Raw genomic sequence first — 24,469 nt, 5'->3', positions numbered from 1 at the left:
ACTTGCAAATTAGGGAGTCAGTAAACTGCTAGACAAACACTGTAGTTTTTGTCCAGCCCACTCTGAAGCATCCCTTCTCGGCAGTACACCCTGTTGTGGCCACCCCCACAGCCCTTACTGGTGGCAGCTGTACAAACGCAGGCTGGGAATCACCAGAGACACAGACGGTTTAACACCCTGCAAACGCAGAAGAGACCACACGAACGACATTAGGCTCCACGGAACAGGTGTGCTAGCATCTACCAGCCTTTTTTTCCACAAACAACGTGTGTGTATCCCGGGAAGAGAGCTTGCACCGTGCTCTGCAGACCACAGGAGGGCGGTGGACGACCGCGTACCTGCTGCAGAAGTTCCCAGCCAGGAGCCAGAGGGAGCCAAGCGCCGGGCTCCTGCGCTGCGCCGCCCGGAGGTCCGTAGGCACCTTGGAGGTGGCAGCTGGAAAACTGCAGCCCGGTCTAGATGCCTACCTTGTGCTTTCTTTTTGTTTCTTACAGACTGCCTTGCTCGGAAAGGGGAACGGTTTCTGATTTCATAACCTGCCCTCGCAATTACAAAACGCAGTCATGAGTCTTCTGGGGGAGAGAGGGGAGACTTGAATAGGCTGCTCATAAGCGAGGAGCATCTAAATCATATGCTGCCAACCACTTCCCTTTCCTCTAACATGGTCTGAGAAAAGAGCTGATACTTATTTTAAAGGACCAAACTTGCCTCCCCACATGGGCCATCTAGTAAAAGCTTGGTTAATCAATATGCAACAAATACATCTGGATATTTTTAGTACCCTCTGAAAATGGATCGTCAGAGGGTCTGAAAAAGCGGCTTTGTATCCTCAAACTACCAGCACAGCCTTTCTTCTTACACACTGAAGTATGTCCACTGTTTTATCTCTGCCTTACACATTAAGCTTTCTACAAACTGGTTTCAGGGTGCCCTGGTACAGAAGCAGAAGCTTGGTGCTGTTCACACACCACAGGATTGCACCCCGCAAACTCTGCTGCTTGCTCCCCTTTCCCCCACCTTCAGACTGCAGATTTACTTTTTGTGTCCCCATGTGGACTCCTGCTAGGGGGAACACCTCACGTTGGACACAAAGTTTTGTCTGCACAAACTTCCTGAAGCAACTCCTTACCTACAGCAGATTTGCAGATGCACACGTTTACCACATCAGGTCTGTCTCCTGCAGAGGCTCGTGACTGAAGATGCCAAATCGAAGGTGAAGTTAATGGGCTGCTTTGCCACAGAGTGAACGCTTGTGCCTTTAGCTCCCAGGTATTCTCAGGAACTGTTTTTTTTGTTTGTTTGTTTGTTTGTTTTTAAATGCCATGTAAGGAGGCTTGACAGGGCACTCTGGAGTGGGCATTACACTGCTCATACTAAATATTTCTCCTGTTCTGACTTTTTTCTCTGTCTCCATTACTTAAGTGAAGAAATGAGAACAAACATAATGTAAACAGCACTGACAGCTGGAAGGATTTCCTCCTGTTCTCACTTAGAGCTAAAGTCATGCAACACTTTCTGAATTCTGTCTATATACAAGGAAAGACTTTGAGCCAACTTCTATCTTGAAATCATCACGCAAAACGAAGGCTAAAATTATTTACCAGGGGCTGTTGTAGAAACTGCATTCTGCACACAGCCTCAAAATGCACAGAAAAGCATCTTTCTTATCTCAAAACAGGCCTGAAGGATCTAGCCAGAGCTTTTGAAAAAAGCTCCTAAGGAGCTGGAGCAGCAGATGATGAAGTGAGCTGAGCAGGGAAGATATGTCAGTAGTCTGAACATGTAGCTCAGAGTTATTTATTGTCTGTGGTGTGGGGAGGGTTTTTTGGTCACTTGTTGCAGCACTAATTGGCTCAGGCTCCACAGCGAACTGCTCGCTGCTATCAACCTACCAGCTGGAGGAAAGCAGCTGCAATGGTAGTTTGCAGGAATGGGATCTGTGCAGTGGGTGGAGGAGGAAGAAATAGCAGTAATGAAAGACAACGGGGTTCCCCTCGTCAGGAGACAGAAATAGCCTCATGCAGACCTGAAGCATTGATCAGAGATGAGACTTAAATCCTTACAATTTAAGGAAAAGCATTTTGGGCCATGCTGCGCCATCTAAACAACACGTGGCTACAGTCTGTACCTGAGGGACTGCCTCCTACAGAAGGAGAAAGCATGCCTCGCTGCATCCTGTTCCAAGAGAAGAGGTGTCCATCATACAGTCAAAGGGCACGTACCAGGTTTGCCGGCTAAAAGAGTCTGGGCCACAAAACCTCCTTGTTCTTTTCCCCATGCGCACCCAGAGCACATGCAAAGAGGAAGAACTGAGCAGGTTCAATAAAACAGAAATGTTTGTGATGGCCTTTTGCCAAGGTACGTCCCAGAAAAGAAACTCTTCTAAGGAACAGATTTGGACCCTTGTCACTGACAACAAAAATAAAGTAAATAAATATATAATTTCAAAACAACAACAACAACCTCATGTCACATGTTGTGTCATACAGCCAGATCTAATGCAACCTTTCCTTGCCCTGGTTAGCTCATCAGATGAACTACTACAGATCTTTCTCTGCCTGAAGTTTACGTAAAATCTGTTTCTGTACCTACATGACACTAAGCAAACTTGGATGCAATTCAAATTACTGTGTCGTATTTGAAACACCTACTAAGAAAAGTTTAAGCCTGAACAGTGTGAAACACATGTCTAGACTATTAAAAGAACTACGTAACAAAAGATGTCACTTTGATAAACACTTTGAGATTGTCATCTGCAGAGAACTAGTAATTTGGTGTTATCAAAATCAAGGCAGCACAACATTTATTTTCAAAGTGACAGCTAAAAGCTGGACTTGAGTGATGTAATCACTATGCACATTTCACAAACTCATGGAAACTTTAACTGTGTATGTCATCAATTATCAGACCCTTAAAGATTGCAAAATAGAAGTATTAAGCAATTTGAGAAGATCATTTCTAAAATGAAGTAGCTGTTTTTGCAATCTGGAAGTACTACTGAGACTACTTGTCATTTACCAGCTAGAAGAACTTCAGTACCTGCATCCTAATCATTCCAACGCAAACTAAATGAAGAAATGCTACTCTGTGCAAACACAGGAGTTGCCAGACCTCCTGTCCCTCTCATACAATGTTCTGCCTCACACAGAGGCCAGCACCAGGTGCTTCAGAGAAATCTGCAAGAAACCCCACGGCAAGTAATTAGAGGATAAACTCTCAATATTGGGAGCTTCTTCCCAGCTCCCATCTGCTAGGAATTAGTTTCCATCACTATACAGAACGCACACGGAAAGTAAACACTTTGGAGAATACAAGATTCCTCTTTGAATGCTTGAACAACAGTAAGAAACTCTTTGTTCAGTAGAGGTCTACATGAGCAGCCTCTGCTACTATCATAAGCTTCTGTTTTACGATTCTTTTCCTCCACAGTCACTATGCAGCATGTATATTAAAATCACAGCCCAGGCCTCAAAATACTAAAGAAAAAAAGAAGAAAGAAAGCACAACCTAACTCCTGTGGTACAAAGCACGGATCATAATTTTGTTTCAAGGTTAGTTAGGCTCAGTTTTCATTTTCCAGCCAAAGCAGGTGGGGATACTGCATTTTGTGGTATGCACTCTGTGGACCGTCGAAGAACAGCTGTGACACTGCTGGACTGGAGATGGAGTGTGCTGGGGTGAAAGCGACCACAGGTCCATCCTCCACTACAGCTGCCATCACAAACCACCTCTCAGCAGTTGGTGGCAGAGTCTCTGTCTCTGAACACCAAGCAGAACGGGCTCTCTGCACATCTGAGCATATTTTGGCAATGGATGGGGACAGAAAGCTAGGGTAACAGGGCAGAAATAGGAAAAGAAAAATTAGAGAGAAGAGGATAGCAACAACACATTACATATTATTATATGCCTCTACATCTCCTTCAGTTTTGTCCAATTACAAGAAAATTCCCTGAAGAATTTTCATTTTCTCATCTTCATTATGTTCCTTTAGGCACACAGTTAAAATATATGATCATAGCTTTGTTAAGAGTCTTTACCTGAACCACCTTCTCTTCAGCATTCATTATACTGCTTAATTTCCTCAGTATCTAATTGTCTAGCCTGCTGAGAAGTATCATGAAACATGCATTTCAAAATTAGAGCTGATGAAATAAAACTGGTGACACGTGAAAAGCTAAGACAACAAATATGCTTTTTCTTTAGCTGCAGTTGTAAATGATATACAGTCTTCTCCAGAAGTTACAATAGAATATTAGTTATTCCACCTTCCACTTAGAAAATATGTTCTTAAATATTTTCCTAAATTTGCCTTCTCTTAGTGCAAGCATGAAAATTTGCTTTACTGCCTTGTACTAAACGTGCTTGGCCTTCTTTGGTTGCAGACCATGTCCTTGATTCTTACACTTGATACATTAGTAATTTAACACTCTTTCCACTATATGAAATTCCTTAGAGTTCTAATTTGGATCTTACAGAATAAAAACCTAAAATCATTTACCTGCAGAATCTACTGTGTGACTTGATCTACAGAAGCATGCACTAAATCTCTACAGTCTGAGGCCCTCCAGCATCATGTGTGGAATGGAGAGTACAGCAGAAAGTAGAGGAAAGAGAGGTACAAAGGTGAGTTCAGATGTGAAGGAGTCTTGTGAGAAAAGGAGTACAGCTGACTGGAATCAGAAAGTAGCCATATTCAAAAGCCACTGAACCAAGTGCGGACATTTAGTTGTGTTGGGTGAATCTCAAGAACATCTTGCCTGTCTCTGTCATCTCAATTTCTGTCCTTCATTTAAATGGATCAAATATACTTTTACCAATCCTTTCTTTGCTCCTCTACCACCCACTAAATTGATAGTACCAGTGGACCTGAACAACAAGGTGTTTTTTTTTGCATGTTATGTCATTATTTTATTCCTCAAGTTGTAAGAGCAATTGACCTACTCTGCAAGAAAAATGTAACTCAACTTCTGAGCTTCCTTTAACCGCATCAGTCTGAATCACTGCAAACACGTGGCTTGGTTTAAATGCCCTTTGACACCAAAAGCCAAGTATTGTTAAATATATTTTCGTTTAACCGCATCTAGACATATCTTATTTTTGCAACTACATATACCCTATATATGTTGTGTGCCTGATTTGCCATATCACCATATCCCCAAGAATAAAAAAAAAAGAACCTGACGTGCTTAGTTATCTATAAACAAGACTTTGGCAAGAATACCACTGATTTCCAAATGAATAGTTGCGGTTACTTTCTCTGTCTTTTAGTTTTCCCACATGATACACACTTTTGATCCAATCAAATACAAATGAAATAGAAGAAATTTGTTCTGAGGAAAAGCTACAGTAATTAACACAAAACTATAGCCTAGTGCTCTGGCACTGAGCTGAGGGAAGCTATTCATTCTGAAAGACCTCCACCAAATGCCATACATCCCAATTTTGTCGCATACAAATTGGAGCAGATGAATAAAGATCTAAATTCCTAGAGGAAAAGGCTCTTCTTTCAAGTAATTTTAATAAAATGCCACAGGAATAAAATTAAATTAACAGTAAAAATCATAAGTTTAGGGAATAAACTACAACAATTATCCCATTTGATCATAATTTTGATCAAGTACCCTATGTAGCACTGCTACATTCAAGAGAATTCATTTCTGCATGCATTCCAGCAGTAGGCAAGCATCAGCTTGTGAACTAAAACTCAGAGCAGATCTTTCTCACACAAAATAAATTTGATGCAAATAACCACTGTAGGATTTGTACGTATTAGTTATCTGAGAGATTAATAGACACATTAATCAGATCATGAAGAGCAGCTTGATCCCATTAGAGCTGGTAAAATCTCTAGTTTCAAAATTGAATAGTAGAAACAGCTTTTTTACAAAAGCCCATGAATAGCAATGGATAGTTTAGGTCAGCCCTTGGGTTGATTATGTTCTTTAAATTTATATTACTAACTATACATTTTGTGTCAGAACACGGTTTTGTCTGCGTTTTCTTTAGTTGCAAAGCCAGTATCAAGGGATTCTCTTCACTATTTCCAGTGCCTGAGCTAACCCAACTGTTATGAACTGTTCATGAAGCCAAGCTATAAAAATGAAACACTGAAATGGCTGAAAATAAAAAAGGAAAAGCAGACCCCAATTATTTAAAAAAATAACTGAGAAGCTGACAAACTGCAGGATGGAGTAGTATCCTTTAAGCAAAATGGATACAAAATCTTTTGATTCCAGTTGCATCTCTAAAAAAAAAAACTCAGACCAAAACTGTTTATTTCAGCTTCAGAAAGCATGGAAGAGCTTGTACCTCAAAGAGCTCACATTTGTGGTTGTGTCCAATAGTTGGCAACACCACTAATGCCTACAGCTGGACAACTAATACTTACAGCTGAACTCCTGAATTCCCTTTGCTTTTGTAAATGCTACTGAGCAGCAGAAGCAGCAAATCTGGTTACTAGCAGCTAATTATAAGAGGAAACAATCTTTGTTTCATTTTCTGGTGTAGGATTGTTTGTTTGCTTCTTAAAAGGATGCTGCATGTGAGGGAGTCCCAGCAAAGTCTCGCAGAATTATGGCTTTTTGCAAGCCTAAGGGTACAGTATGATGGTTTCAAGGTACAAGGCACCAGAGGTCAGCATCTCCAGTCAGAAGTTCATGGGATCAGGAGCAGCTGTGTGAGTAAGAGCTGTGCCAAATGGAAAAGAAAGGAGATGCAAAGCTAGCCCAAATTCTACCACCATGAGAAAGCTCTTCTTTATCGATGCCTCTTACAGCACAAAATGCAAGAAAACTTCACTCTACGAACTACAGCATGCTACCTATATACAAATTAATTAGCAATAAGGGTCTATTACTTTCTTTCACATTACACATACAATCGTCTAAACAAAGTAGTTCCTCACATCCTCAAGGCATCACAATGGGATATAAATGCTATAGAATTATTTTAACCTTAAAAGCTTTAATATACACATGCTCCCCTAAGCACAGAGTTACTCACTACGATGACATGATAGCCAATACCAAAGCAATAGCTTTGTGCCTTTGTGCATACTGGTGAAGTATCTGACCTCACGTATTACAAGGACTGATGTGAGGCTGGCGATGTGTTGAGACAGTTTACTCTAAGAAAGAAAACACTGGAGCAGGTTGCCTTGACGACACTGTGCAGCTACACCAGAAATCAAAAGGAAATGTAGGATCTTCTGCTATGTTAAGGACTGCAAAGTATTCACCAAATCGGGTTAAAAGAGAGCTAATCACTCAGCAAGTCAATGTTACCTGACCTATGCAATATTAGCTATCACTTCTTATCATATGCCTTATTAGAAAACTGATGTAAAAGCCAGACGGTTCCTACTTTGCAGCACAGGGCAATCAGAAGCAAACAGCCAGCTATACAGTAATGACTGCTCAAAGTTTCATTGTTTTCCTCAGAGGCTGCAGGTCACTTCTGGTTCTGACAGTCTGCTCTGGGGGCAGGAGTGTTTTCTAATGGTGATCAGTTTTGATTTCACAAAGATGTCTCTGCAGGCTGCATCACTTTGAGCAGTCACCACCACATTCCTAAACAAGGAGCATAAATACCAGTTCTCCAAGTGCAGCTAGCATTTAACTGAAAATAAATCAACAACACATAACTTGCCCTCACTGAAGTTATCACACGTACTGCCAGATTTTATCAAATAAGGATTTATCCACAAAGCATCCAGTTCTGAATGAGTTCCTCCAGGCAGACATATTTCCTAAGATTTACTGCTTTTATAGGATTGCACTGAGCACATGGAAGGGAGCTGAATTTGGCTCTTACACAGTAGCAAAGAGCTCTAACAACTGGATTTAGAGTAATGCCAGTAACAACTGTTTTGTAAAAAAAAAAAAAAAAGGCACCCTACACAGTTTTAACTTGAATAGAGAGAGCAGAAGCAGATGTGTCCTTCTCCTGACCTGATGGTCTCATTGCAAACAGAACATCTCCAATCTACTGCATTAAAACAAAATACTTGCTATAGTGAACTACATACCTACAGCTGGGACATAACCCTTGAATCCTGTATGGGAGTCAGACCTGGCAAGCTGGTAATTTATAAAATAAATGGTACCAAACAGGGAAGGAGCATTCCTTTCTTCTTGCCTAATGACAGCAGCTGGGGACATGAGAAGTTACAGAGTACAGGGGTGTAAAACCCAAAGAGACACACCTTTTAGTAGATTCAGAAGTGCTATTTATCAGTATGCAAACAAATACAAGAGGAGTAAACATTGAGAAGACATATATACGCTTTCAAATTTAACATGAAGATAAGGTTTCTTTCATTATCAGTATTAGTACACTTACTTTTCTTCTGTTTAAGAGAAATATAACACTCCATCATAAAAGAACACTCCTTATTCTCTTTTTAAAAGGGGTAGATTCAGATACCCTCTCAATCAGAAACACAATGATTATTAGCTGTTAGATAGTGCTTCCCTAAACAAACAAACAAAAAATGACTTGTTCTTTCTTAATGATGAAGAGTAACCATTGCATGGTAACAATGCAATATTACTTTGCCTCACATAAATGCAACACTATTTGTAAATCATTTCAAAGGTAAAACAAAATCAGGAGAGGAAAGAGACATATCTGACACCGAGGAATAATCTGTCGGGATAAGACATCAAAGGAAAACATCTCATCAGATACCAGAAATCTTAAATGGACAGCAAAATTAAAATTCAAAAAGTATTTACAAGTACAGCAAGACACAGGAGAAATTTGCATTTGAAGATATTCCTGCATTTTTAGTGCCTTAATCCATTTCATACTCAAAGCATTTTAATGCAGTTTCTGTCTCTACTATGCTTCAAATACCAAATTCAAGAGATATGAAATGCAGGTACCACTTTATCAGGATTACATCCTTTTTAATGAAGAAGTGATTTGCTCAGGATGAAGCTATTACCTGAGAGAGCTCAATAAGAAACTGACACAAGCTTATTGTCACTTCGTAATTCTCTGCTTGATAAATAAGGTTACTTTACAAAGAAAAAATTCTGCACTACACACTGCAAATGCTGAAAAGTAAAGCTACAAACAAAACCGTACTATTTATAGCGATGGATAGTCATAATGGAGACCAGGAGAAATAAAACAGATACACTAAGCAATGCTTAATATTTAATCTCTAAATTTGTATTTAGCCAAGTAATTATTCCTCCTGAAATACATGAAACTCTTGCACTACCTGTTGATCATTACTTAAAAAGATTACTTCAATGCAAAGACTCACTAACATGATTAATCTAAGTTTTATTTGATGTCTGATGCTTTCAGGGATTCTGTAATTAAATTACTGGTGCATATTTGCACAAAGCTATTGATTTTAATAGAGGTATCTTTAATTATGTTAACCTAGTATGCTGCACATTGTCACTTTTGGGTGCTATCAGCCATATGACATGATATTCAAAAATGATTATGCTATGAATCCCTAGACTTTGATTAAAAATGGTTAGCAAACAATGAGGGTGCATGAAACAATGAGGCATGCATAAAGATGGTAATTCGTCAGTTGAATCAAAATAGTTTTGTTTTATTGTGAAATCCTGCTTTTGTGATACTTCACAAACAAAATTACAGTTATCTGTAATTAAATTCTGTGGTGTATAATTTTTCCCTTCAGCAGACCAGCAGTTGAAGTGTTACAAAGATATTATGATGAATTTCTTCATAATGAAGCAATGTATAATCAAGAACCAAACTCCATAATCTCACATCATAAGTAAATTAAGATTTAAAACTCAAAACTGTCTGGGAGTTGTGACCCTTTCACTTGTAGAATGCCACTTCAAACCCAGATCTGATGGCCATTGAAAATGCTTCCTCTGGAGCTAGTGAGAAACTTTCACTTTAGGGGAAATTAAAATTAAATCCTTCCCTACGCACACCTGGCAACTGTGCTTACACGGCAAGTCTCTTCATGATCACTTTCCTCCCTTACGTTGTCTTTGCTACAGCTCTCAAAATGCTTGGTTATAAAAGAGCTCCTCATAAACTGGATAGTGTTTCATAAATCTGAGAAAGACAGTGATGGTAGTATATACACTTACTGAGGATGATACATTCCGTTTAATATAACATAAGAAAAGTGTCACGTTTGAAAGCCATAAATGTATATACCATAAACAATTTTAACTTTGACAACTTTGAAAAAAGTTTCCTAATCTTGGTTTCTGAAATGGGTTCAAATCATGATCTGTAATTACACGCTGGTTCCATACTATATTGAAAAATACTTTTGGCAGTGCATTGAAGAGGGAGAATGTGGCCAGATTTTTATTATCAGTGAGATAAGCTACAGTGCTGTCTTGAGCAGAAACAAATACATCCTCTCTGAAAGAAAAGGCTCATCTTTGTTATTTTGGAAATCAAAAACATACCTGAGAAGCAATGATAAGCGATGTGGCTAAAGAAATGAATGTTGTTAATCATTCAATTAAAAAAAGACAGACTTGCAGGAATGACATTACCACTCTAAATCCATCAGTATTCCATTAAATTCTTTCCAAGAAAAAATAAAAAGAGTGGCTACTTCTGATATCAACAGTTATGCACATTATTCACTCCTTTTCACCTTGGATGCTATAAATTTTATTTCCAGATTTTTAAAGACACACTAATGTCTAATGCAATCAGGAAAAGACTTTTGCTTGAAATAGTGGTATCTGTGTGTTCTCTTGGGGAAAGTAGCAAGTGTGTTTGTTAGGTGGAAGGTTAAAGCAAATTCTGTTGAAACAGAAAAACAGAAAGAAAACACGCTACAGGCAGGGGATTTTATACAATTACCTCCTTCCTGTCACATTATCTAAAGTTTATCTGTTATTACTAAAAATTGAGACAATATAATTAAGTTTTTAGTCATCAGTGTTTTATTTACATCTGTTTCAATTGCTAGTCTACCTGGCAAGATCTACCAGGCACTTGAGAACTGTCCTTTCTTATCACAGGCTTTGCCTGCCAAATCAGATCCAACTTTCTCCAACTGTTGTTTATCACCAGAGACTTACTAGATAATTTCTCCGGATGAGAAATGAACAGGAATTCTGTTTGCTATCCTTTTCAGAACTGCTCCCAGTGGAAGGCTGACAAAACCAAAATGTCTTTTGCCACCAAAACACCTTTATATATATGCATGTACTAGCTATAAGCTAAGTGTCTACATGTTTTTCAAAGCATCTTGGATTGAAATTTATTTTAAATCAAAACTCACCATGCTCTAGATTGACTCAAACTTCAAAGATGCAACAAAATCCAAAGTGGATGAGAGCATTTTTAGAGAAAATCTACAGGAGAAATTATTCATTCCAAACAAAACCAAACCCACGTATGCATTAGACATTAACACATAAGAGTTAATAAACTCTTTACTTTCTCTATACTGGCAACCCTTGTACCATTAAATTGATTTATCCTGGAAAACAGATGATGAGTGCAGATAACATACATTTGACTTTCAGGATGCAAGGTCGCCCTGTAGTTTAGATTCCATTAACTAATCTTAATGTGTAAGTGATTAATTTGCCCACAAGTGTAACAGTTAGAACAGATGCAGCTAAAATGAATGACTGTGTTATTTCATAATTGCCATTTCCACAGTAGTATAAGCATCCTTCTCAACTGGAAGTTACAGGCTCAACTAAGAGTCACTGGGTGAGCTGGCCTGTGTTATTCAGGAATAAAATGTGAGGAGCACGATTTCCTTCTGGCTTAAAAATAGGCACATCAGCCAATAATAAAAGGCAGAAGATAAAAATTCTAAATGCAAATAACTATTTTTTGTGCATTTACACTGCATGCATGCCAAAAGGGAGTCTATTCCCTTCTCCTGTAAATTAACTAACCTAAATATAGAAAAAAGATTTCTGGGACTGATTTAATAACAGCAAGTACAAAGCCATTTTGGACAGGTAGATGTTTCTTTAAATGTGCTAGTACCTTGTGCAGCCATTCCAGCCATTTGACATTTCAGTGTAATTAAATTCAAAAGCACCATACCTTCCGAAGAGGTTTGAGCTTGGTCTCCATTATAAAGTCGTACTTGCAGAGTTCACAACAGCGTGTGTCTGAGCTCTTAATCCACTGGTGTAGGCAGGCCTGATGAACAAAGCGTAGGGTCCCTGTGCAGCGACACGGTGTGATGAGGGGACTTTCATCATCTCCCTCACAGTGACAGATCCTGACAGGAAGGACAGCAACAGCACGTGAGGGAACTTTCCAGACTCTGCTTTTTTATTTTCAGACTTGACATTTGTGAAACACAAGGTACACAGCCTTTCAGATTAAGGCCCAGGAACATACTCCTTGTTCCCTTCTGCTCCTCAGTAATTTCTCTTCATTTAGCTATTTCCCTTTGAACTTGCTATGTGGGCTGAAGGTGAATCAATACGAATAATACTGTTTTATGCATGGCAAAACCTCTAAGACAAATATCTGTGGTCTTATAGTTAGGGCTAAGTAGTTCTTGGTCTGGAAGTAATGACAAGAAAATAATCAAAGTCAGCAGAATCTAATGACAAGCTGAAAATATCCAGCATGGAAAGTACAAAAAGTTTCTAAGATACCTCTTGGTAGTTACACAGCTAAAAGGATTAGAGAACAGTTTTGAGTACTCTGGAGCAATGCATACAGCACACGTACACACACGCACACACTTTATCGGAGGCAGGTATCAAAAAGACATGGCCCTTTCTCATACTTCATTGTCCCTTTGAGGTAGATATCTTCCTTATCTGTGAAAACAAAAACTACAGCTGTAAGCAGACCCTAAGACAGATGCTGGTTCCAGAACTGTCATTACCTTGTAGTGGGATACAAAGCTTTTCACATTGCAGTTTTGCATAAAATAATCTGTGTCCTGACACCACAGTCTGATGGCTTTCTTCTGTGACTTATGTCCAAATGTCTTAGTGATCTTCATCAATTCCAGACTCCTGATCACATCAGGGAAACATTTGCTCATTGAAACCTAGGCCAGCTTTATCTGCAAGTATCTCTGTGAGGACAGAGAAAGCTCAGCAGTAAGCAGAAGTAACCAAACAACTTTAAAGGAGGGTTCACCTCTACAAAGAGTAACTCCCTTCCATCAACACCTCACAGAAAACATAGCAAAACACCCAAGCCCTCATGAATGTCCAGAGACAGACTGGCATGTAAGGGAGGGATAGAAAAAGCTGACGCTTGTAAAATGTTACTTCAAAATAGAGAAGTAATAACAACAGCACAGATCCGTGTGTCATGCAAACAAAACGTTCAGCTTAGGAACTGCACACTTAGGAAAGGCAGCCCCAGATACGTGCATGGAGAAGTGTCTGAGCATGTCTGGTCTGAGGAACAGCTCTTCCCTTTACACAGAAAACTGCAGCCACATCGCTCCTGGGGTAGAAAAAGGGCCCTGTGGTGAGCCAGTCTTCCTAGCAGCCCGGCAAGGGAAGGAGGACGATGTTCTGCACCCCACAGGGGCAGCTGGCACTTAGGGCAGCCCAGTGAAAGACTGGTTACAGCACACACAGGCTGCCACATCTACACGCAGGAGGAGAAGGCCATCTTAGTGTCTAAATGAAAGTTCTGTGGATCAAAAACAGCTGCTGCTCCTTCACAGCACAGCCTAGAGCCGTGAGAAAATGAATCTACAATCACGGGAAAGCAGAACAAAGCTGCTTCGCCAGATATGTAGTGAGGGAAAAAAAAAAAAAAAAAAAAAAAAAAAAGCAAGAAAATGAATCTCTGGAAATCTGGTACACAAAAGCCAGGTTTTCAGGGTCTGCAGTGGTGCTCATTTGCTCTTCAGCATCTTCTACCCCTGTGGGAGCAGGGGGAGAAGAAAATACCCACAATTTCTATCTTGGACACACACTGTATTTGAGACAGACATTTTACAAGGAGTCCATTTGCAGACTTCTCTTTACTAACCCAGCCAAGCTAGACATATCAGTGGCTTAGTTCTTATGTAGAAACTTGCTGCATGCTGTTTTCTTCTTGAACCTACAGCTTAAGTAAAATGAAATGTTCAAAACACTGAATAGTTATTTCTCTAACAAATGCATTCCCAGCTGAGAGTTAACACACACAAAAAAAACCATTTTCTTTTTAAATTAAATCTATTTCCCAAAGGAAAGCTAGTATTCTCTGTTCAGTTAAATTCAAGCTATACATAATTTATTTTACAGGCTTAGCATTTACACTATTTAGAAATTAGACAACTAAACTAGGTGCCCAAGAGTCTTTTTTCTACTTTTACCAGAATTGTTTTAAATTATTTTAAGAGCTAAAATACAAGCCTAAAGCTCCACTGGGATCTTCAAATAAAGTGACATTGCATATCTGAAATGAATAGAAGTATTCTTCAGTAGAAATAGTTTTATAAAAAAACAGTACATAAGTTATACTTTCTATTTGTGCTTTCGTGGTACAGAAGTTACAAGCTAAATGCATAAATAACACCTTGACATTAAGTACGTACATTATACAGAAGCTCCAACTAAATAATCTAATGACCTCTTCTAGTTTTCTAACCATGAAATATGTAATGAGGAGAAAAACTTCTAATGGAATTAAAGTCCAGAGAAAATAACCAAAGGCACGGTTTTCATTAGCTTGAATGCTCTTTGGTGCAATTCAGCTCTTCATTATTTGTTTATCCAGAAGAAATTAGCTTAGAAGGAATTTGTGCTACCTAAACTCACAAATACAGTTTTTAAAGATACCTGGGTGCCCAACGGCTATTGAAGCAGATTGTTGGTTAGCTGTTTAATTTTTAATTTATTTATTTTTTTTTAAGACTTGGACCAGATAGACTTAGACCACTACTGAAACAGAATTTCAAGTGTTTTTGCCCTTGTTGTATTTACTTACTATGTATATCAAAATCATCACAAATCACAGAAAATAAACTGTAAATAAATGGTCGTGAAAAATATGCTGTGCAAACAGAGCTGAGGTAGGGACACAAAACACAGGCTTATCTGAAGCATATCTGAACCAGGTGGGAGGCAGAGAACTTCCATTCTAGTTGCCTGTTTCTGCATGATCACAGCTGTTCACAATTTTTACCCATGACACAGACACTTCACAGGCCTGACCTCATCCTGAAAGTAACATTTGCTTACATACTTCAGAAGTGCATTGAATGAAAAAAAGCTCTCCACTACAAATCGAAAAATAAATAAATAATAATAAAAAGCTAAATCTATAATGATTTATTTACAAGTTGTAGCACTGCACTGATCATGGTTAGTAGCTGCAGTTTCACCTGCTCAGAAAGACCTGCAGAACTTGCACACTCAGCTTTTCTCAACTTTCTAGTCCTTCCCTAGAAAAATGGCCTTCATTATAGAGCAATACCTTTGACTATCTGGAAACGGAGGAGAGGGAAGGAAGTCAGCTATCTAACTGAATCCCTTTAGTTAGAATCCCTTTGTAGTCATGCACTGAGCCTGCATATTTTTTGTAGGTTTGGCAGCTTAGTGTTTTAAGGATGCCTGCCCTGCTTGTTGAGGGGAAAAGATGAGTACCATGGCATCCAAAAATCATGTGCACACCAGACAACAGAGTATATTTAGAGAGCTGTTAGATGATCTTCTGAGCCAGACATAAATATTTTATTTTATACACACCTACAGACACACCCCTACTCAATGAGATCAAAGTATTTTTCTTTTAAGAAAGCTCACTATGAAATTTTAGTTAAACTATACATGTACTCTAACAATGCAGTCTTTCTTACCCTTAAGTTTTTGTTCTATATGACAGTACTTTAATTTCCCTGTAAACATTTCTTTAGCATAGAATTGCTTCTACAACTGCTGCACACAAATGTATCAAAAGGAGAAATTTATACCAACATTGTGCATACAGATTATTAAAAAATATTTAAAGGGTTTTCTTGCTTAGGAGGTTCATATAATGCAATAAACTAGCAAAAAGAAAAACAGATTTTCAGCAAAAATCAAAAATGTTAAATTGAAAACAAAATCATTCTTTGTGAAGAATTTTGCATAATTCATATAAACTGTTGTGGATTTACTGTATGTTGCCTACAGAAAACCTAATTCCTGAACTATTTTATGTTTCTGTTCAATTCATAACATTTGTATAGGAAGATGTGAATAAATATGTTTCACCCTTAAATTCACCACAACCACTCCCTCAATCTCCTTCCCCAAAGGAACTGTCACAGGCAAAACAATAGGGAGATAAATGTAATTTATTGCCTATCACTAGCAGACTAGAACAGTGTCAAACTAAAAGCAAACTAAAAACACCTTTCCCCCATCCAACCTTTTCCAGCTCCTCCCACCAAGGGAGTATTTTGTTCAAAATATTAATTGTATTTAAGGCATATCCAAATGATGCTGAAAGCATTACTGATAATGCTTGATTGAGAAATTGTATGTGACATACTAAACTTTGTACCATAATGACTACGTAAAAGGAGTAAGTGAAGTTTCTAGTAGTTTAAGTTATACCTTCTCCTTTGCTGAAGGGCATATTGACACCATATAAGTGAGAAACTTCTTGAAATCAAAACATGCTGCTTGTCATGGTTTTGGCTGGGACAGAGTTGATTTTCTTTGTTTTCTTTGTAGAGGCTCATGCAATGCTGTGTTTTGGACTTCTGAAGAAAACAGTGGTGACAGCACATGGATGTTCAGCTGTGGCAGAGCAGTGCTCACCCAGAGGCAAGGCCTTCCCAGCTCCTTGCACTGCCCTGCCAGAGAGGGGCCAGGGGTGCCCCAGGAGCTGGAGGCGACCCATCCAGGACAGCTGGCCCAGGCTGCCCAAAGGGATGTCCCACACCGCCTGGTGTCACGCTCAGCGGTAACACCCAGGGCTGAGGAGGAGGAAGGGGGACGTTGGGAGCAACACTGTTTGTCTCCCTGAGAAGCTGCCCCACATGAGGAGCCCTGCTGGCCTGCAGGGGCTGGCACCTGCCTGCTGGGGGGAAGCAGCCAGTGGGGCCTGGTCGGGCTTTGCTTTGCGCGGCCTCTGCCTTCCCCACCGAGCTGTCCTTGCCCCAGCCCCTGAGCTCTCGCACTGTTACCTCTCCCTTTCTCTCCCCATTCCACCTGGGCAGGGTGGGCGAGTGGCTGGGGGGTGCTGAGCTGCCTTATGGGGTTGCACCACACCAATGCTAAACAAAGAACTCAAAAGTTGGACATCTTCAGAATTTTGTATTGTCTCATTCTCTTTAATTTCATGAAAATGAAATATTTTCCCTTGTTTCCCCTGGTCATGTTCATTGCAAAAGTTACATGGCAAGAAGGGAAGTACAAAGTGAGATGGGCAGAGTTGGTAGACATTCACATGCTAATCAGACAAGTTCTTTTTCAGAAAAACGGCAAGATATAGTGGATAACTGTCCTTCATTTCTCATTGAATTAAGTTTGTTTGTTTGTTTGTTTGTTTTTTCCATACAAACACTTTTTATATAACCTCATTTTAAAAGGACAACTACAATCTGTGTTAAGCAAAGATTTCACATGGAAAATTTAAGATTTCCCTCACAGTGGTATAGTCTGGCAAAATCACAGCAACCAAAATTACAATCTAGAAGCACTAGGTACTCTAAAGTGGTTACTCACCACCTGAGCTGCTTATTTCAAGAGATACAAATAGATTCCAACAGGTTTGAAGATTTTTCTTCACATGCAAAGTAACAATTTTGCTCTCATTAAAGAGAATAGCTGCTCATCTCTACCGTCATTGGAAAAACAGCAGTTATCCTAACCTGTCTTTCACTAATCCACTTTACTCTTTGGTAATTAAGAAAATAGGCCAATTTCTGTGCTGCTGTAGCAAAGTAGAAAATGCAGGAGTCTTGTTTGCGTTGTGAAAATCAGTTGGAAGCACTCCTCTATGACATTACCTGTACAGCTGATTTCCATAGATGACAATTGTCAAAGCAGGCTGATTAAGGACAAGAATGAATCAGCATGGCCATCCCTGTGCTTCAAGCTATATAAGAATCTCATTGTTACGCACAGCACTGGTTGGAAAAAGTTTGCAGCAATCCTGCATCACCAGAACTCCTTCAGTGTATTAGAGACCAACCAGTATGAAGCCATCCAAACAGCCAATATGATTTTTAAGGACTTTTGGCCACTGCCTATAGACAAAGGGTTTAGCTACAGCAAGGTAGTGCAGACAGCTTTCATAGACTTTCTCAAAAATATACCAAAGTGTATTTTACCCTCATTTAGCTTATGGGTAAGGATTAAAGAGCAGGCCATACCGTTGTGGGTGTTTGCTACAGTCCACTTCATCAGGAAGAGGAAGTAGATGAAGCCTTCTACAGACAGCTGGAGGTAGCCTCACAATCACAAGCACATGGAGGAAAAGATGATCCGGAGTAGTCAGCATGGATTCACCAATTGGAAATCATGCTTAACCAACCTGATAGCCTTCTGTGATGGGATGACTGGCTGGCTAGATGATGGGAGAGCAGTGGATGTTGTCTACCTTGACTTCAGCAAGGCTTTCAACACTGTCTCCCATAAAATTCTCATAGTGAAGCTCAGAAGTGTGGTATGGATGAGTGGACAGTGAGGTGGATTGATAATTGGCTGGAAGGCAGAGCTCTGAGGGTTGTGTTCAGCAGTGCGGAGGCCTGTAGCTAGTGGTGTCAGTACTGGGTCCAGTCTTGTTCTGGGTACTTATCAATAACCTGGATGACAGAACAGTGTACACCCTCAGCAAGTTTGCTCATGACACAAAGCTGGGAGGAATGGCTGATACCCCAGAGGGCTGTGGTGCCATTCAGGGGGACCTGGACAGGCTGGAGAGTTGGGCAGTGAGGAACCTTATCAAGTTCAACAAGTGCAAGTGCAGAATCCTGCACCTAGGGAGGAATAACCCCAAGCACCACCACTGGATGGGTGCTGGCCTGCTGGAAAGCACCTCTGTGGAGAAGGGCCTGAGAGTCCTGGTGGACAGCAGGGTGACCATGGGCCAGCATTGTGCCCTTGTGGCCAAGAAGGCCAACAGGATCCTCGGCAGCATTCAGAGGAGTGCTGCCAGCAGGCTGAGGGAGGTGATCCTGCCCCTCTACCCTGCCCTGGTGAGGCCTCATCAGAAGTACTGTGTCCAGTTCTGTACAAGAGGGGCAAGGACCTCCCGGAGCGAGTCCAGCGGAAGGCTACAAACATGTTTAGGGGGGCAGGAGCACCTGTCATAGGAAGAGAGGCTGAAAGAGCTGGGCGTATTTAGCTTGGAGAAGAGAAGTCTAAGAGGTTATCTGATCAATGTGTACAAATATCTGAAGGGAGGGTGCAAAAGGATGGGGGCAGACTCTTTTCAGTGGTGCCTAGTGACAGGACAAGAGGCAATAGGCACAAAATGAAACACAGGAAGTTCTGGATGAGTATGAGAAGAAACTTCCTAACTGTGAGAGTGACAGAGCACTAGAACAGGCTGCCCAGAGAGTTTGTGGGGTCTCCTTTTCTGGAGATATTTGGAAGCTGCCTGGATCCCATCCTGTGCAATCTGCTCTAGGTGACCCTGCTCAGTGGGGGGATTGAACCAGATGACCTCCAGAGGTCCCTGTCAACTTCAGCCATTCCCTGATTCTTGAACAAATTTGCTTTAAAAGCAGGCTCCTTATCTGAATTTATGGAGATCCCTTCAGTGACAAAATTAGCAGGAGCTTTGTGATTGGCACATGTTTACTGCCACTGTCTACACACTGTGACCAAGAGCATAATAATAAATTAATGCCAGTGCCCAATACCCAGACTCTCATTTTCTTCTTTCTTTCAGGAAGTATACATGTAGAATACAAATGCCTTCAAATTTCAAATAGATCTCCCTAGTAAAATGTGAAAAGCTTCTCCATATAAACATGCTTAAGGAGGATAATGTCTATTCCAAAAATAATATTATTTTAGATGAGAAAGGACTGAAAACACAGTCAAAATCCTGCCCATCACGGGAAAGTATATCTGGACTCATAATGATTATGCAAAGATAGATTGTTACCCAGTTTGATGGTACATATCATAGTTAGATCTAACTGTTACTGAAGGGAGCTTATTTCAGGGAGAAACAGCATAGCTGAAAAATGTTGGATGAAGCGAATTCCTGGCTTTGGTTTTGGCTGTGCAGATTAATAGCTGCCAGCATGAATTACCATGTGCTCCTAGGCTATCTTAATTGGACCAAAAGGAAATCCACAGGTTTGCAGAAGATTTCCCCAAATTGCTTGTTACTGTCTAGTAGTCTAAAAAAAAAAACAACACACCAAACTGTTCATCTGTCCCCAAAGGGTATTTTTTCTTTCTGCTAGCTAACGTGGTGCTTACAGAACACCATAGCTAGAACCTAAAACTGTAAAACAAACACTTTATGAACTCACAGAAAATAAGTAACTCATTCATAAAAAATAAACTGAAAAAAATATCTAACTCTGTTCCTGCATAATTTATCACTAAACAACAACAACAAATCAATAAATATGTTCACCTAGCAATTGACTACATTGACTCGCATGCCATGTTTCTCTTGCTTTTATTTTGCAAGCTCTTTTTTTTTTTTCTGATCTCATTTCCATTTTATTCCACTGTTAAATCATAAAGTGATCTAAATGCCAAATTGGTCTTCCTCTCCATTTAAATGTAGTGTGAATGAAGCACATTAATTCTGCATACCGAATGTAATCAATTTGTATACCTCTTCCTTGTCAAACCTGCCCTTCCATTATACCATACAGTCAGCTGCCTTTTTCTGACTAGAGAAAAACACATTTTCAAAATGTTGCACCACACCAGTATAATTTCATAACAGTTTAGGCAAAGCTTTCTCTTGATTTCTCTAAACGTGATCCAAATTTTAAGAGACCCAAGAGCAAACTACATTAACAAAAGCACGCTATATCATTTATTTTGTCAACATTTCTTGTCCTCTATTAATATTTCATTATAGGTGATAAACAGGATATCTAACTATCTAAAGAGTTACAAGTAATTTCTGCCTCAGATGCACTGTCACTGCATCTCAACATAAGTGTCAGACAAGATTTACTACACTGAACATGAGCCTAAGAAACTAAGGACTGTGATTTTAAAAAGGATTTAGATTTCTTTCTGCCTGCCCAGTGAAAGTCAAATCTTTAAATAACTAATCTCCATTCAGAATGTATACTATCGGTATTTAATAGTGGGACCCTTCAAACCTCCTGTCCTCCAAACTTACTGGCAGAAAGCAGTGCTCTTAAAACTATTTGCATTAACTAGACTGTAGTTAAAACAAACAAACAAACAAACAAACAAAAAACACCACAGGTTTTGAGAGAAAGAAACAGAAACCAGGAGTCACTTCTTCCTGTGTATGTGACCCTAACCACAACAAAGACATGCTTGCTTGCTTTCAGCTATTCTTACATTGTTCCAAATCATGGAGAGCTTCCAAAAGAGATTGCATAACCAGATGGCTAAAGAGGTGACAGATGGGGCTTTGAACCATCAGGCAAAGAAAAGAATTAACCAGGATTTCATACTGCTTCAAAGGCTGATGAACCACTAGACCATCATCTAGACGAGGAGATTCCTATTAAAAAGTCACCTTGTAAAAAGAAGGCTTTAAACAGGAAAGTAAGCAGTAACAATAATTCTTTTGAGCCACCAACACGCAGGACAAAGTTCAGCGATCTGGCTCCTAATGAGGGAATGTATCATCTTGGGACCCTGAGGAAGATGCTAACATCCCAGAGAGGAGCAGGTTAAACATCCTCTTCAGTCAAACACTACAGGCTAGCAATTCAGCATCCTTCATTTGGTGATTTTTGAGGAATCTGGATGGTATTTCAAGTCTGTGTATTCTGCGCTACAGTTACAATTATTTATTTGATCCAGTTCCACTGTTTCAGTATAAATACTTCAAATGAATATTCAGTTTCAATGGTAGTATTCATGCCTACATCTATCCTCTGTTTATCTTTCTCTTCTTTCCTCAAGTCCAATCTCTGAAGACTTGTTCCCTCACAAGAGGCTTTCTGCCTGTTGATTCTCGAGCACTCTACTACATGAATAATGGAGGACCTAAGGTTTTTCATGCAAGACCTTCACATTTTCAGGTTCTGCAAAGTACTATTATGGGAAAAAAAAATGTTAAAACACTTGATTTCACAGAGATAAACTACTTAATCTTACTGTCTCTTGTCAGGGGCAACGTACACCATTTCTTCCTATCCACGATTGTGTTAACACATAGAAATACCCATATTAATCATCTTCTAAGTTTATAACTGCCTTTCAAATAATTCTCTAGCTTTTTGAAAGCTGATTTTTAAAAGTGATACTTAGATTCTTCAGATTTCTTTAACCAATCTCATTAATTCCCTTACTACTTCTAGCCATTCTTAACAGTCTTCATGTACATGTATGTGCTGCTCTATTTAAAAGTAATTTCTAATTATCATCATCTAATGATGTCATTCCTTTACCTGACAATATAGAGAGTCATTATGGAGTTAAAAAATCAGCATTGTACTTCTGATATGTATATTTTTGTAGTGAGGAATTCCATCTTGTTTGTGTGTGTGGCTTTATGTGAAAAACCATAGGACAAAATCCTCCCAATCCATTCACTTTATTGTGTCCCAAACACAGCTTTTATCTTCATGGAGATTACCCTTGATGGAGATTACCCTTCTAAGGCTGCTCCTCAAGCCACATCGCAAATTGCAGAGTAAAATATACATGAGGAAAATCTCAGAAACAGGGCAGATTAGGAAAAGGGGAACTGTAAGATTTTGAAAGCCTGCTTTGTGAAACTCAAAAATACACACACAAATAATTCAAAAGTAGGTGCTATAACAACTCACACTGACACAACTTAAGTAGTTGTCCATAATCACAAAAGCAGAAACCTTGCCTTCTAATGAACTCAAGAAGAAATGAATTAATTCAGGGAAAGGGTTGGAAAAATCATCATTAATGTCATGTCATTGTTTCATCATTTTGGAAACCGAGAAACAGTGACACTAGAAGGGGAAATGTCTCACTTGAAGCAGCCAAGAGGTCTGCGTTAGACTAGCTGATTTGTGCCACAGTACTACATTTTTATCTTCGTCACTAATGTGCTTATGTTAGAACAGGATGTGTCCTGTCACATTCCCACTCATTCAGCTATATGCTCATAGGAGAACCTGCTTACAGCCTTATGTGCATATATCAACACGTTCCACTGCCAATAGTTCCCAAGGAAGTAAAGAAAATAAATAAATAAATAAAATTAGCTACCCAAACACTTAGAGACAAAATAGCTGGCATCAGGAGAGTTTTAAGATTCCTCTGCTATTTCCACACACTCACCCAATCTGGTAAGTGTGTGGACATTCCTCTCAGATGGGGACATTTCCTCTCAGAAAGTGGTTACTGTATACATGCAATTCACTGCTGAAATGCAAATTATTATTTTATTTTTTTTCACAAGAAGGAAGCTTGTGAATATGAAGAGAAAAATGTCACAGACTGTGAGTTAACAAAGTGCATAGGCCTGTCCTGAAAACCAGAAACTACAGTAGTAACAACATGTCTTCCTTTTTCTTCATCTGTCTGGAAACTGTAAGATAACTTATCGCATATGAGAAATTAACATGCTACTGATTTTGTAACATTCTTCCTCAATGCATTACCATCATTACAATACACTTAAGTAATGGAAGCAAACAATAAAGCATTACCCTGACAATGGAGAAAAGATCACAATTCTTGACAAATTTGGCATAACAGAACAAGTTTAACTCTAGGCATTCAAAGAGCATCTCCATGGATAGCAAGCACTGGAACAACCCCTATCAAAAGCTGTCAACCTTCCTCTACTAAACAAGAGCCAAGGAAATGCACATCCAAAAATTCCATCCTTGAACAAGCTTCAAGTCTTGCAAAAAGTGCCTAGGTTATTATAACAAAATTGAACGGGTTAAGAAGACACAGACAGAAGACTGGAGCCCACATTTTGTCTGAAAGCAATGTCTAAGTTTATGGACTCAGGCAGCAGTGAGGATTAATCTACACGAGACAGTTGCAAAGCTTTGACTTTAATTTACCTTGTAGATTTTTTAATATGGTGTAGTTAAGCCTGCAGAAATACTCATACTGAAATAATTTATTTCTGTTTTTGAGTATTTATATTCAGTTAATAATGACTAAGTGTCCCTATCATACAGGTACTGTCCCTACTGCACTGGATCTTCAATGCATGCTGGCTTAGTCGTTCAGAAACTTAAGACAACTATGTAGTTGTTGAGGTAGTTATCTGTGCACCTCCCTCCATCATACCATGCAGACATACTTCAAGTGCTTCAAAAACATATAACACAGTTACAGAAATACAAAGAAACAGCAGTAGTGTTAAGGTAAAGAGGTCCCAAGCCTGTGGTGTAGTCCCATTGTGCAAGCTGATGTACAGACACAGTTGGACTTTACTCAGA

General features: G+C 39.4%; 1 protein-coding gene across 3 annotated transcripts in view; it reads right to left on the bottom strand.

The window, feature by feature from the left end:
• The window catches only part of MARCHF1 (membrane associated ring-CH-type finger 1), a 230,507-nt gene that overhangs the window by 9,071 nt on the left and 196,967 nt on the right, over positions 1-24,469 (bottom strand). For all 3 annotated transcript variants that reach the window (XM_032186456.1, XM_032186458.1, XM_032186457.1), the window contains one exon: positions 12,040-12,220. In XM_032186456.1, coding sequence (XP_032042347.1) covers positions 12,040-12,220 — 181 coding nt within the window. The remainder of the gene's footprint in view (positions 1-12,039; positions 12,221-24,469) is intronic.

The sequence above is a fragment of the Aythya fuligula genome, chromosome 4, assembly GCF_009819795.1.
Source record: "Aythya fuligula isolate bAytFul2 chromosome 4, bAytFul2.pri, whole genome shotgun sequence".
In the NCBI taxonomy this organism is placed as follows: Eukaryota; Metazoa; Chordata; class Aves; order Anseriformes; family Anatidae; genus Aythya; species Aythya fuligula.
Note: the sequence above shows the minus strand (reverse complement) of the source record. Positions and strands in the feature narration are given on the sequence as shown.